The sequence below is a fragment of the Thermobia domestica genome, chromosome 7, assembly GCF_964235325.1.
Source record: "Thermobia domestica chromosome 7, izTheDome1.hap1.1, whole genome shotgun sequence".
In the NCBI taxonomy this organism is placed as follows: domain Eukaryota; kingdom Metazoa; phylum Arthropoda; class Insecta; order Zygentoma; family Lepismatidae; genus Thermobia; species Thermobia domestica.
The window spans coordinates 33,120,762-33,133,633 of record NC_137460.1 but is presented as its reverse complement, the minus strand read 5'-3'; the positions used below and the strand labels follow the sequence as shown (position 1 = coordinate 33,133,633).

General features: G+C 36.0%; 1 protein-coding gene across 1 annotated transcript in view; it reads right to left on the bottom strand.

The window, feature by feature from the left end:
- Dhc1 (dynein axonemal heavy chain 1) overlaps positions 1–12,872 on the bottom strand; it is a 176,597-nt gene that overhangs the window by 155,825 nt on the left and 7,900 nt on the right. The window contains exons 2-5 of the mRNA XM_081764457.1: positions 10,797–10,986; positions 8,908–9,143; positions 7,449–7,730; positions 1,664–1,902 (exon numbers count right to left, since the gene is read on the bottom strand). Coding sequence (XP_081620583.1) covers positions 1,664–1,902; positions 7,449–7,730; positions 8,908–9,143; positions 10,797–10,986 — 947 coding nt within the window. The remainder of the gene's footprint in view (positions 1–1,663; positions 1,903–7,448; positions 7,731–8,907; positions 9,144–10,796; positions 10,987–12,872) is intronic.

The following is a 12,872-nucleotide window of genomic DNA, read 5'->3' as shown; positions in this document are numbered from 1 at the left end:
CGCTGAGATGAACGATGACATTTCTGATGCCGTTTAAATCCAAATTCAGTCCCGTAACTTGGGGGAGGGGGAGGAAGAGATATATAAAAATGATCAAAATGACCAACATCACTATCCAGTTATAGTTTTCTGGGTCGCTGAGATGAACAATGAAACTTTCGATGTCGCGTCTTGCAACATGGGTAGGTGTGGATATATAAAAATAATCGGAAATGACTAATATCAAAGTGCGCTTTAGTAATAGTAAAAAGTGACTGACTAATGGAACATATTACTATATTTTCTTAATTTAACTCAGCAAAGCGGGCAATTGATGCTAGTATATATATATATATACCGGGTATTCAGAAAGTAACTATGCAGTGCCATCTTGTGGTGTACTAAGTGATGACTGATATGATTGTCAATTAGTAATACAACATTTTCCATTGTTTAACATATTTGAACCATATTTGACCAGGTATTTGTATTTATTAACAGGTCCGGTTTGATTGAAGACCAACGTCTTGTGTGACATTATTGGGATCCAGGTCATCATGCTGACGATTGAACAAAGACTGTTACTTGTGGAACATGTGTTCCCCCAATGGAGACAAGTTTACCTCAGCAGTAGAAGCTGCACTTGCATCTCTTGCCTCCAATGGATTACTTTCTATGGGGTACGTTGAAGGGAAATGCCTATGAAGGCAATCCGCACACCATGCAAGAACTCCAAGCTGCACTGACACGTCACATTCGGAACATCACTCCCGATGTTCTGCACAACGTCTTCAAGAACATGCAGAAACGTGTATAACTGTGTCTTCAAGTGCAAGGGGATCACTTCCAGCATCTCTTATAACTTCCATAACATTAAAGTTTAGCTTCGAGTTAATTTCAGTTGTTTAAAGTGGTTTATGGAAAATAAAAGACGGCAAGTCATGAACTGCATAGTTACTTTTTGAACACCATATACACATTATATAAGGATTTCTAATAAATTCAACTGAATAAAGATAAAAAACAATAACATGTTAAAAATTAACATGTTAAATAAACATAAATAACATGTTAAAAATGATTACGTAAATGACAAAGTGAAATCAGTGAGTTCACGTGTCTTATAAAATTTTCCTTTTGATATTCATTTTGTGTGTACATTTTGATGTTTACATGAAGTCTTAAAGTCTATAGTTACCTCCTTTACCATAGGTTATGAAATTTAAATTCTTTTGGAAAATTGTGATTCAGTAGTATTTGTATCGCATATAACGTTGCAAATATAAAACAGAATTACTGTTTAACAATTGGTTAAAATCTACGCCGAACCTTTCATGATTGGATTCTTTTACTGGCACTGTTTTACTTTTTTCGGATTCCGAGAAATAATAATTCCGGAATTGGCCATCCCTAATATAAATAAATAAATAACTTTATTTATTACGATGAAGTAACATTATGACATTCCAAGTGATATAAAATTATTACAATGTTACCTTAAAGATAGTTTCAGAAAATATTGCAAGATTTTCGCCAATAAAAGTCAATATATTACGTGTTGTTCTTTCAGAAAATATTCCACCATTCTCTTCAACTTTATTATTATTCTGGTATTTAAAGGCCCAAATATTTAGACTTAAAAAACACATCTGATCATAAACAAAAGAGAAAGAAGTGGTCTCACCTGTTTTGGAACTCCATTAGTTCATTGTTGATCTCTTCAATGTTCACTTCACCCCAAGGAATGTCGTAATAACTAGCAACTCGATCAATAACATCATTGTACAATTTGTATAACTTTTGTAGAAGATTCAGTTCTTTGCGAATCTGTGACAGTTCAGGGTATTCAGTGACTTCCAGCCCAAAGAGTTCCTCACCACTTTGATAAGTTTGCATCTTTCTCCATAAAGCATCAAAACGATTCTATAAAACCAATTATACGAGCAAGTTAGACTGCTTAATAATTTATGAGTTTTAGTACGATATGATAATAAAACGAGACGAAATTAACAAAAATTTCAAACACGAGGGATATTCAATAAGTTATCTACCTAGACAGGAAGGGAGAGGTGGAGGAAAATGACGTCTGACATGTACGCCAAGATCACTGTGGGGAACCCCTCTGCGCAATTTGAGGTCAGTCGGAGCAACACGGTGGGCGTGAGCAGTGTTTGTATTACGCCGCGTAGCGAATGTTTGTGTGACGCCGCGAACAATGGATTTGCAGAAGTTGGAGCACCGCTCGGTCATCAAGTTTCTCACTAAAGAAGGGAAGGGACCAAAGGAGATCCACAAGCGACTCGCGAAAGTGTACTGGAATGCAGCATCTAGGCAAATACTGGTCAAAGCAATTCAAGTGGAGATGGGAGTCCATTGGATGACCACAGCTCCGGGAGTCCTGCAAATGCAGTCACCACGGAAATGTGCCGCAAAGTTGAGGACATGGTCCCTCAGGATCACCGTGTAAAGGTCGCCGAGATTGCAGCAGCATGTGGCATATCCAAAGGATCCCTCCTGACGATTCTACATAACCCCTTGGGCATGTTAAGGAACTGTGCTCGTTGGGTCCTCAGAATGCTCACGCCTGCACAAAAGCAGCGCCAGTGCACACGGTCCGGAAGGTTCAGGCTGCCATTGCTAACTGTGGTTTTCAAGTGTTGAATTCTCCTTTGTACAGTCCGGACATGGACCATAGTGACTATTTCTTCTTCCGAGACCTGAAAAAAACACCTGCAGGGACAAACGTTTTTCGACAAACAACGAAACTCCACAGCCTGTTTTCCAGTGGTTTGCACGCCATGACAAATACAATTTTTTTTTCTTTGGGATTTCTTTGTTGCCCACAAAGCGGCGACGGTGCATAGACCTCCATGCGGACTACATCGAAAAACGGTGATGACTAGGTGAACCTATCTGCATTTCTTCCCAGGCCCGTAGCCAGCCCAAAAATTTAGGGGGGCCCGGTAGAAGTTGGAGGGGCCCGACCCAATCATATTATACTTCATCACCATACTATAGTTCATTTGCAACCCTACTGAGAAACTTTTAGGGGGGCCAGCCAAAGTTTAGGGAGGTCCGCCCCCTAGCCTCTCCGTGGATACGGGCCTATTTCTTCCTATTTAGATAGATAGCTTATTGGACGCCCCTCGTAAGTAGAATTATGTCAATATATATATTAAAAAGTTTAAGCAAGTTTTCTAGCTATTGGCTTTACTCATTAGGCTTGTCAGAACATATAATGGAGAATTCATCCTACATTGGTTAATACACATGTCATTTCGTGTATGAAATTTTACACAAACAAATAATAAATGCATAATAATTTCTTAAATATATGGTTATGATATCAGAGTAATATGCATGAATATCTTGCATATCAGTTTATTTTATTACATGTATTTACGAATTGGTAATATGATTGCCAATTCCAATTTTTAAAAACAACCAAACTAAAGTTAGTATATAGCATGTATACATTACAGATAGAATAATGTATAAGTCGAATTGACAGTATTGGCTTGCGATATGATGATATTACTTGGAATCGAAGAATTGAAACACAGTGGTTCAGTGGTAGAACACTGACCTCTAGTAGACGGATTCCCTAATTTTTCCAGGACATATGAATTTATGGTGTACAACGTAAAAACTGAAAGAGTTCATTTACAACGGAAGAAATCTCTTGTCCATATCTAGAAAAGAGTAAATATCGACTGAAAGCAGGGAATTCGTGTTATTGTTCAGTTCAAAATCTTTGGCGTTCGCAAATACTATAGAAAAGCTTGAAGCTTAAATTATATAAACGTGCTTAATTATCGTTTATACACTGTACTGTATGGTTGCGAAACATGGTCGCTTACTCTGAGGGAAGAATGCAGACTGAAAATATTTTAAAATAAAATCCTAAAGGCCAATACTTGGATCCAACTGGTACAGGAATGGGGAAACTTCATAACGAGGAACGGCATAATATATACAGTTTACCTAATACTGTTTGGGCCATTACGTCTAGGAGGCACAGGTGGGTAGGTCAAGTAGCCAGAATAGGAAAAAGTACAAACACTTTCAAAATTTTAACTGGAAAAGACCTATTCAGAAAAACACCATTAGGGATATCTAGGCGTAGATGAGAGGAGAATATTAGGATGGATCTAACAGAAATAGGAATACAGGGTTCCTACTGATCTGGAGAAATGTATTTCCCTGACTTCTCCCTGATCTTTGCCAGGAAATTCCCTGATTTTCATGACAGGTGTCGGATGTCGTTGACTTGACATATAAATAAGGAATAAATAACGAATATTTATATATGAGAACATTTATTCTATAGAGACAAATAGTAATCAATTGCTTATACGTACATTCTACTTATCTCCCATAAAAATCTGAGCAATGGTTGGCTCATTATTTTATAAAATTTCCCTGACTTTCCCTGATTTCCAGTCTTTTTCCCTGAACTTCTCTGACCTGCACCATTTTCCTGACTTCCCTGACCACTATCAACCCTAGAATACAAAGTAGACATTAGATCCAATTGACTCAGGACAGAAGTCAATGGAGAGCTTCTATGAATGTGGCATTGAACCTACGGTTCCCTTGGCCGTAGACTGAGTTACTTTAGACTATCTGTTTACAACATTTATATGTTTTAAACGATTTTCTGCATTATTTAGTTTATGAAAGTAATTATTTCTTTAACTTTTAATTTGTTGATTATTCAATATTTTTGTAACGAACTGATTCAATTTAAATCCCTTGTAAATAGACCGGGAACACGGGATTTTGAAAGTTCATGGAACCAATTAACCACGTATGCATGGAGTGCCTGAACTTATAAATTATCAGGCCTTAACATTAAGATCATTGCTCTTCAAAATTATATATATATAATTAAATGCTTTATTTGATTTGATTTGTTTATGAGTTGAAAATATACTATTGCAAAATGGCACACCAGAACTGAGAAATATAGTATTTTATGAGTACGAGATTAAAACACATGACATAGAATTTCTTTTATTAGTATGTTGTAGGATTATCAAATCTATTCCCTGTTCAGCGTAAGCTCTAAACTCCGATAAACAAAATATTTTTATCCTTTCGCTTGTCATAAATACGATTGGCTAGTGATGTATCACTCCCACTCCCCACGGGGAGGAGCAAAATATACACGTGCATTTTGACAATATTGTCTCGTGTTGTCCAGATACTTACAGTAGCAGCGGAAAAGAAAGAAAAAGCTCGAAAGATTTAAAAAATATATTTGAATTTCGCTGGTAAACAATTGTTGCTTAGTGAGTAAAGGTTCGCCTTGAGGTGTTTCACCACAACACTCGCGGAACCGGGATTCATGCCAGTCATCTTTCAGACTTTAAAAGCAGATCGCGCCTTCACAGTTCAATTGGCGCTATAATTACTGCGCATGCTTAGTGTTTATTTCTATTGTTTCATTAACATACTCGATTGCAGTATTATTAGATAATCCGTATTATATTTTTGACATTTATAATAATATACCAGTTTTATATGAAGCTTCATAGTAAAAGTAATAATCCAATCACATGAACTATTTTGCGGAGGAGTACAAGCGTCGGTAGGACAACAGCAAATCAGCGAGATTTAGTTTCACGTGGTTTTGTTTATCGCAGTTTAGAGCTTATGCCGAACAATGTTTAGGAGGCTCAGGTGGGTGACCAGGATGGAAGAAGGTAGGAAAGCTTTCAAAGTCTTAACTGGAAGACCAATCGGAAAACGACCATTAGGAAGACCTAGGCGTAGATGGGAGGATAATATTAAGATGGGTCTCGCAGAAATAGAAATACGAAGTAGAAATTGGATCCAGTTGGCGAAGGATTTACAAAATACTGTCTCTGTTACTTTTTAATTTAGAATATTGGTGCAAACAACTTATAGGTGTCTATAATGAAGCAGATATTTCTGTGTCCGAGATCACTCACTGAGATAAAGTAGTGCTATTCATAGGGAGCAGGCAATGAGGACAAAGGCACTAGAGGTAGGTTTGAAGAAAATTTATTATTATTATTATTATTATTATTAAAGAGTTGAGTTGTCAAACGACCAGGATGTTGAAACAAAGACCAGAGAATAGTTTTTGATCTAGGGCCCATATTTAATATGAGCACTATTAGTATTACAACAGTTTTAGTCCAAATTTTAGTAACTCAAATCATTCTTTCAGTGAAATGAAATAACATTTAATTTCTAAAAGTGCTAGCCCTCTTTGAAAATACTTTTTGTAAAAAATATTCCATTATTTCTCTACACATACAAAATGATGACAATTTCCTCGCTGTTTGATCATCTTTTCCTAACTATATATAAAACTACATGAACTGACATAAAATAAAGGGATACTTCCGGTTGACGTGGAAAGTTGAAATTTGGCATGATTGAAGCTTTTCGGGACTAACTAACAGAAAATTGCCAAAAGTGAATATTTATAAGTTTTAGGGGTCTAAAAGAGGGATGAAGAAATTCTCCATGTTATTTAAATGGATTTTTTAAAACTTATAATCTCATATTTTAGGTAGTTAGAATTGGAATAACAACTTGAAATTCGGTATGCTTGTACGTTTTCGTTACCGTTATCTAAGTAAATCACCAATAATAAAAATTTTCAACTTTAGAGTGGTTTTATGGACAATTAAAAAATTTTTCGCATGTTATTTATATGGAACATCTTCTACACCCCACTTCCTGTAGGGCAACAATGACTAAATTTAGCATGATTGTAGTTTTTCGGGACTAACTCAAAGAAAAATTGCCGAAAGTGAATATTTTTAATTTTTTAGGGGGTCTAAAGATTTCCATGTTACTTAAATGGACCTTTTTTTGGACTTATAATCTCGTATTTTAGGTACTTGGAATTGGAGTAAAAACTCGAAATCTGGTATGCTTTTACGTTTCTGTTAGCGTTACCCAACTAATCACCAAAAATAAAAAATTCTAACTTTAGAGTAATTTTATGGGAAACTAAATAATCTTTCCCATTTTATTTATATGGGACATTTTCTATAAACCAAAATTTTTAGACACTTCCGGCAGGATTAGAATGATGAAATTTGTCATGATTGTAGCCTTCCGGGACTAATCTACAGGCAAATTGCCAAAAGTGAATATTTTTAGTTTTTAAGGGGTTTAAAGGGGAGATGAAGAAATTCCCATGTTATGCTAAATGATGTCTACCGTTATATCATTTTCTTGGGATACAGAATCTTATCTTCTAGATAGTTGGAATACGAAAAGAAACTTGAAATTCGGTAAAATTGTGGGTTTAAGAGGTGTGAGGTCGTAGGTCGAGCAAAGGCTGGCGAAGCCTCCAGCTGGCTAAATTTAAGAAATATTAAGAGCAAATGCACGAAATTCACTGTTGATGCAATTGTGGGGTTCTGGAGGCAGAGCCCCTACCTAGCCAAGGGCTAGTCTCATTATAAAATGAAAACATTTACCTGAAATAGAACCAGTCTGTCTGACGCTTCTCTTGGAGAGAGACCGGGCATCATTGGTCCTGTGTTCCTGTAGTCGCTGCAGAAATCTATATTGTCTTGTTTAAACTTGATCAAATTTCTGCTGAGATCATCTTCAAAGTGAGGTTGCATTGTCAGAAGCAGAACGTGGACATCAAGTGCTCTTGCCTGGAGCTTTTGCCACGAATATCTCAGATTATCTACTTGGTCAAGTTCTTCTCGTGTTACTGGAATGTCGTATCGTGTAATCACATTGAAAGCTTCCTAAAAGACAGACAAGGGAAACAATGTTAGTCAGTTTGATTTTATTTATTTAATTTTCACGTTTGTTTCTTAAATTTTTTTAAAAAATAATAATATGTAAAATAAAAAAATAAGCTTTTACACAAGTACAAGAATAATTATTTATTTTTATCTTTCAGCGCTACAAAGATTTTCATATTCTAAGATTGTCACTGGTTTCTCTACAAACACACTGGTTTCTTAAGTGTTCCTGCCCTGTCCCAAAATAAGGGGTGACCAGTACTACTTTTCTTCCAATTCTTTTATACATGATAAATTTATGATCATCATAATACATAAATTGAATCAAATATGTAGAGAGGGCACATTCTGCACGCATGCAAGTAACTAGGAAAACTGTCACTCAAAGAACGAAATTGACATATATCATCATCATAGGTATTCTGCCCTTACAGGCAGGTCACTTGCAGCAGTTGAGAAGCTTCCATGCTCCACGGTCCTCCACTAACCTCTTCGTCTTCACTTATGATCTTTCTGTTTTTATATCATCCATTAATTGTAGTCTCCTTCGCCCTCTGCCTCTCTTTCCCGCCACCATACCCCCTGGGACGTCCCTCATGATACAATTTCTTCTTAGGCAATGTCCCAGCAAGTTTCTCTTCCTCTTCTTAACAATATCTAAAAGTGTTCTTTTCTCCCCCACCATTTCTAACACCCACTCATTCGTTTTCCGCTCGACCCAACTAATTCTTTCTATTCTTCTCCACACTCACATTTCGAATGCTTCCAGTCGTTTTTCATCATCTTTACGTAAAGTCCACGTTCCCGCCCCATACATATATAGTAGTTTTGAAATTCTTACTGTAAAATTACATCACATTCTATGATAGAACAGTGCCATCTTGTACCATTGACCGGTACTAATAGTCGCCGAGGAAGGAAAGTAGACTTGTTGAAACTGTACGGGAATTTCAAAAGTAGGACGCATTGAGAAGTAAGTTTTTCTAACTTTTTTTATATATGACGACCAAATAAATCGTTTCTCAATATACGTGACGAAAAAAAAAATCTTTTGTATCTTTGATCCTTGATTTGCATGTGATAGTCCATATTTATGGGTTCAAACGTTAAGTAAACTTCTGTTTGATACAGATTCGGGGTATTAGCAAACAAATAAACAAACTAACTTAAACCTTACCTCTACAGGATCAATTTTTAACTCCATGTCAACTTCTTGCTCTCGAACTTTCTTAAGAATATCCATAACTTGTCTTACGTCATCAAGATCTCTGATTGGTCTTTCTAGCTTTCGATCCATGTCACTCATTACTGCATACACGTAGTCCATTTCTCGTTTGTACTTCTTTTTTAAAGCTTGACCGATGGCGTATGTGCAAGATTTTATTTCAGTGAGAAGACCAAATTTCAATTTTTCTGGAAAGGAAACAAATACAATTTATATTTAAACATATAATGAAGAAATTTTAAACATTTTACACATGGTCAAGGCTGTTAATGGTATTACAAAAGTAACGATATATCGTCGCTGCGCTCTTAAAAACTGCTATGTGTAAAATTTATTACTTTATAGGGGAGAGAGAGAAAAAAACGAATTCATTGTTTGTTAGGGGTCAGAAAGAAAATCAGATATGTGCAGCGTTGAATGCGCATAACTGTTGCCATTTTAATATAAAATCAGCTATGTGTCTTGGAGAACACTTTATGAAGAATAGGACATATACTATTGACCGGAGCTTGAAACCTATCCAATTGGCGAGTGTATCTGTAGACCATCATGTAAGATCAACTTCACCATAAAGGCGGTTCACCACCATAATATCTTACCTCCAAGAGAGCGGAATTCAAGCCCACGCTATCAGTCTAGACTTAATATGCTATCGGATTTTAGTGTTTAATAGTTGAGCAGGGCCGGCTCTACCATATATGCAACACGTGCATTTGCACGAGGTGGGAAGTTTCGAGAAGCGCCAAAATCTGTCATAACTATATTATTTAAAAAAAAAATATTTCTTGTTGGAAACAGACTTCGTGATGATGGTAGATAAATTTACTAAGCTGACCTTCCATTTCGATACTGCATTCATAAATCATGTTTAAGGCCTCATTAGTTTAAGATTATATGGACAGTGCTAAAGCAAATGGTCAAACAAATCCCAGCATGAACTGCTTGATTGTTGTTAAACACAAGAACTCAATTTTCGAACAGTAGCGAACACCTGTTCCATTTAACTAGTTATCACAGTTTTGATATCAAAACTAGTCTTGCCTTTGTCACAAACAAGTTTCTTATCATTGAAGATGGAAACAAGTTCTTTTTTTTAAAAAAAAATAACAGGTGTACAAGGGAAATCAAGAAATAAAGATAAAAGAGCGAGTTGTACTGGAATTGTAAACTGATATACTGAGATTGAAGAAGCTTGATATTGAATTCTATAAAAAGGATTACTATCTTCCCTCTGCAGGTGTGCGTGTGCGCTATCTTTCACTAACATAATACATTATTATTTAAAGAAAAACAGACAGAACGAGTTTGTATTTGTAGTGTTTAGGCCTTTCTGAGTGCGAGTGAACTTCCCTCCTCTTCGTTGTTCATAATAGGGTAGCATACTTAAAATTGTGGCTAAGATTTTTTCTTTCTCGGGGGAGGGGGGAGGGGAAAGATGCCATTGCACGGGATAGCAAATTGCCTAGGGTCGGCCCTGATAGTGAGGTCCTTTTTCGTAAGTGGCTGGAGCTGGAAAAATCAATGTCAGGTTCTAATTTTTGAGAGGAAAAGATAATCAATTTCAGGATGTTAAAAGTAAGGTAATAGAAGGGTACATTTGTAGTTCAATAACAAACAGAGTCTAAGACCAATCCAACACATTATTAATATTAAAAAAGAAAAATAAATGATTTTTTTTTTAATAATCTACCCATATCAGGATTAATGTAATGTGCTATATGGTTTAATAGATTCTGAATAATGCACCCGAGAAAACTATTGCTTCAACAAGTAAAAACTTATCCAACAAAAGCTACTTATCTAAGCTAATTTACAATCTACATATTATATGTAATAACAACCTGTAGAAACTGCAAGGCATCCGAAAACGTGAAGATCAGGCTCCATAAGAAGTTGTTGATCCATATCCACATGAAGATGTAACAACGATTCAAATTCTGTGAGACTAGCTTGATTCAATTCTTTACGCAATTGTTCATTTTTCCACAGGAAATTATAACACTTCCATCTTTTAAGAAAACTGGTTAGATCCTACATAATAAAAAAAAAAAAAAAAAAAGAAACAACTAAGAATTTCTATTTCATGTCTTTCTCAGTGCAATATTTTCACTAGAAGTACAACAAATGCTACTTTTATTTTATAAAAAATTGGAGCATGGATATCTGTTATTAGTTAACTGGAAAATAAACGTTGTTTTTTTTTATTATCGCCTTATCTATTTTCAAGTTGCTAGGAAACAAATAGATACAAAAAATAACGATTCATGACAATCTGTCATTATTATGCTTCTACTTACAAATTAATTCTTATTACTGTAGTATCTTGTTACTTTCTTAAAGAATGTATTCAAGAACTTTTGGTAGAGTCTTTCGATTTCAAGTGTTTTTCCACTGACGCTGCTGTCAATGTGTGTTTTCCAGTACCTCCCTCGAAAGAGGAGGGACAAATTGCTTTGGCCGAGATCTTTCAATAACTGGATTCGGGCAGGGTTTCCACATTGAAACATTCCGTATTATTTCATGGGCTTCGTTGTGCACTATCTTGTTAGCCATTTCTAAGTAGCCTACGATCTTCACTTGTCAAGACCAAACCACTGAATGACAAATTGGAAACACAGCCGAGGTCGTTCACTTTTTTCCCCAAAGCAAAGAGAAAGTTTCGTCCTTAAGAGGTTGGCGGGGATGTAGCTGAAGTATTTTTCACATATTTTCCGAGGGTACACTTGAAATAGAATGCCTCTAGTATTTAACCACATGAAACCAAAGTCTTCTACTTTTGAAGAATGTCTGGCCACTATTGCAATGGAATGTTGTTGTTTGAACTAACATCAGAAGGACAAGTAAAGTATAAGAAAAAAGAAGAAATAACTCTCAAGTATTTCCACTCAATATATTTCACGTAATATATTTTACGTTAGAAACTGCCTATTTAAAATCTGCAACGCGTAAGAAATGTACTGGCATAAACAGTGGTACTATTCTAATTTTTTTTACAACCGGTTCTTTATATATATAGGGTGTCCCGCCAGGAAAGGGCTATATTTTATGGAATAATAGTATGGGTCATGACAAGTAATTGATCGAGATATCGATGAAAAGACCATTCTATTTCGTACACATTGCTTCGAAGGTTATTTCGTACACATTGCTTCGAAGGTGCATATCTCCGGAACTAATGAAGATATTGGAGTCGTTCAAAAACAGGTAGGTAACACACATAATAGTCATTAGATAAGTATCACATTCGTTACACTCACATATCTCAGTATTCCGGAATTCATACTCAAATTTCTGACTGTCCATTGAATTGAAACAATTCAAAGTTGTTTCTTTCCACAACAATGCAAGCGAGGGGGAAAGTACAGAGGTGATTTCACAAGTTTGTTTGGCTTCTTTCTTTTACTCTTGGCTAGATCATGTGGATGTGTGTGTGTGTGTGTTGATGTCTCGGTATAACAAACGGTTCTGCGAACTCGAAATATTTTAACAACCGGTTCTGGCGAAGCGGTGCGAACTGGGCATGTATTGATTCTCTTTGGGACAGGATATTCCTAAATAAACAGTAAAAAGGAAAAAGAAAGATAAATGAAAGGGAGGTAGTAATGAGAAGGTAATGGGGAATTGAGAAACCGTGGATGTATGATATTTCACTCAGATGTTGACAAAGATGATCATAATAGTGTGGGAATAATTCTGCTGAAGCGTCTGAAAGAGATGATATTAAGAGTAGAATTTGATAATGATACGGTTGTTGTGTCAAGACTTGGAGGGTAACAGAAGGACCAAGCAGTAATAAAGACGTAAGCCAGTGGCGTACCCATAAGGTGGGTGGACAGGTCGCCCCTCCCAAAAATTTTTTTTCCTTCTAAGTTGAGTTGGTTCTGTGACACAGACATCAGCACGTTTCCCTGCTAACT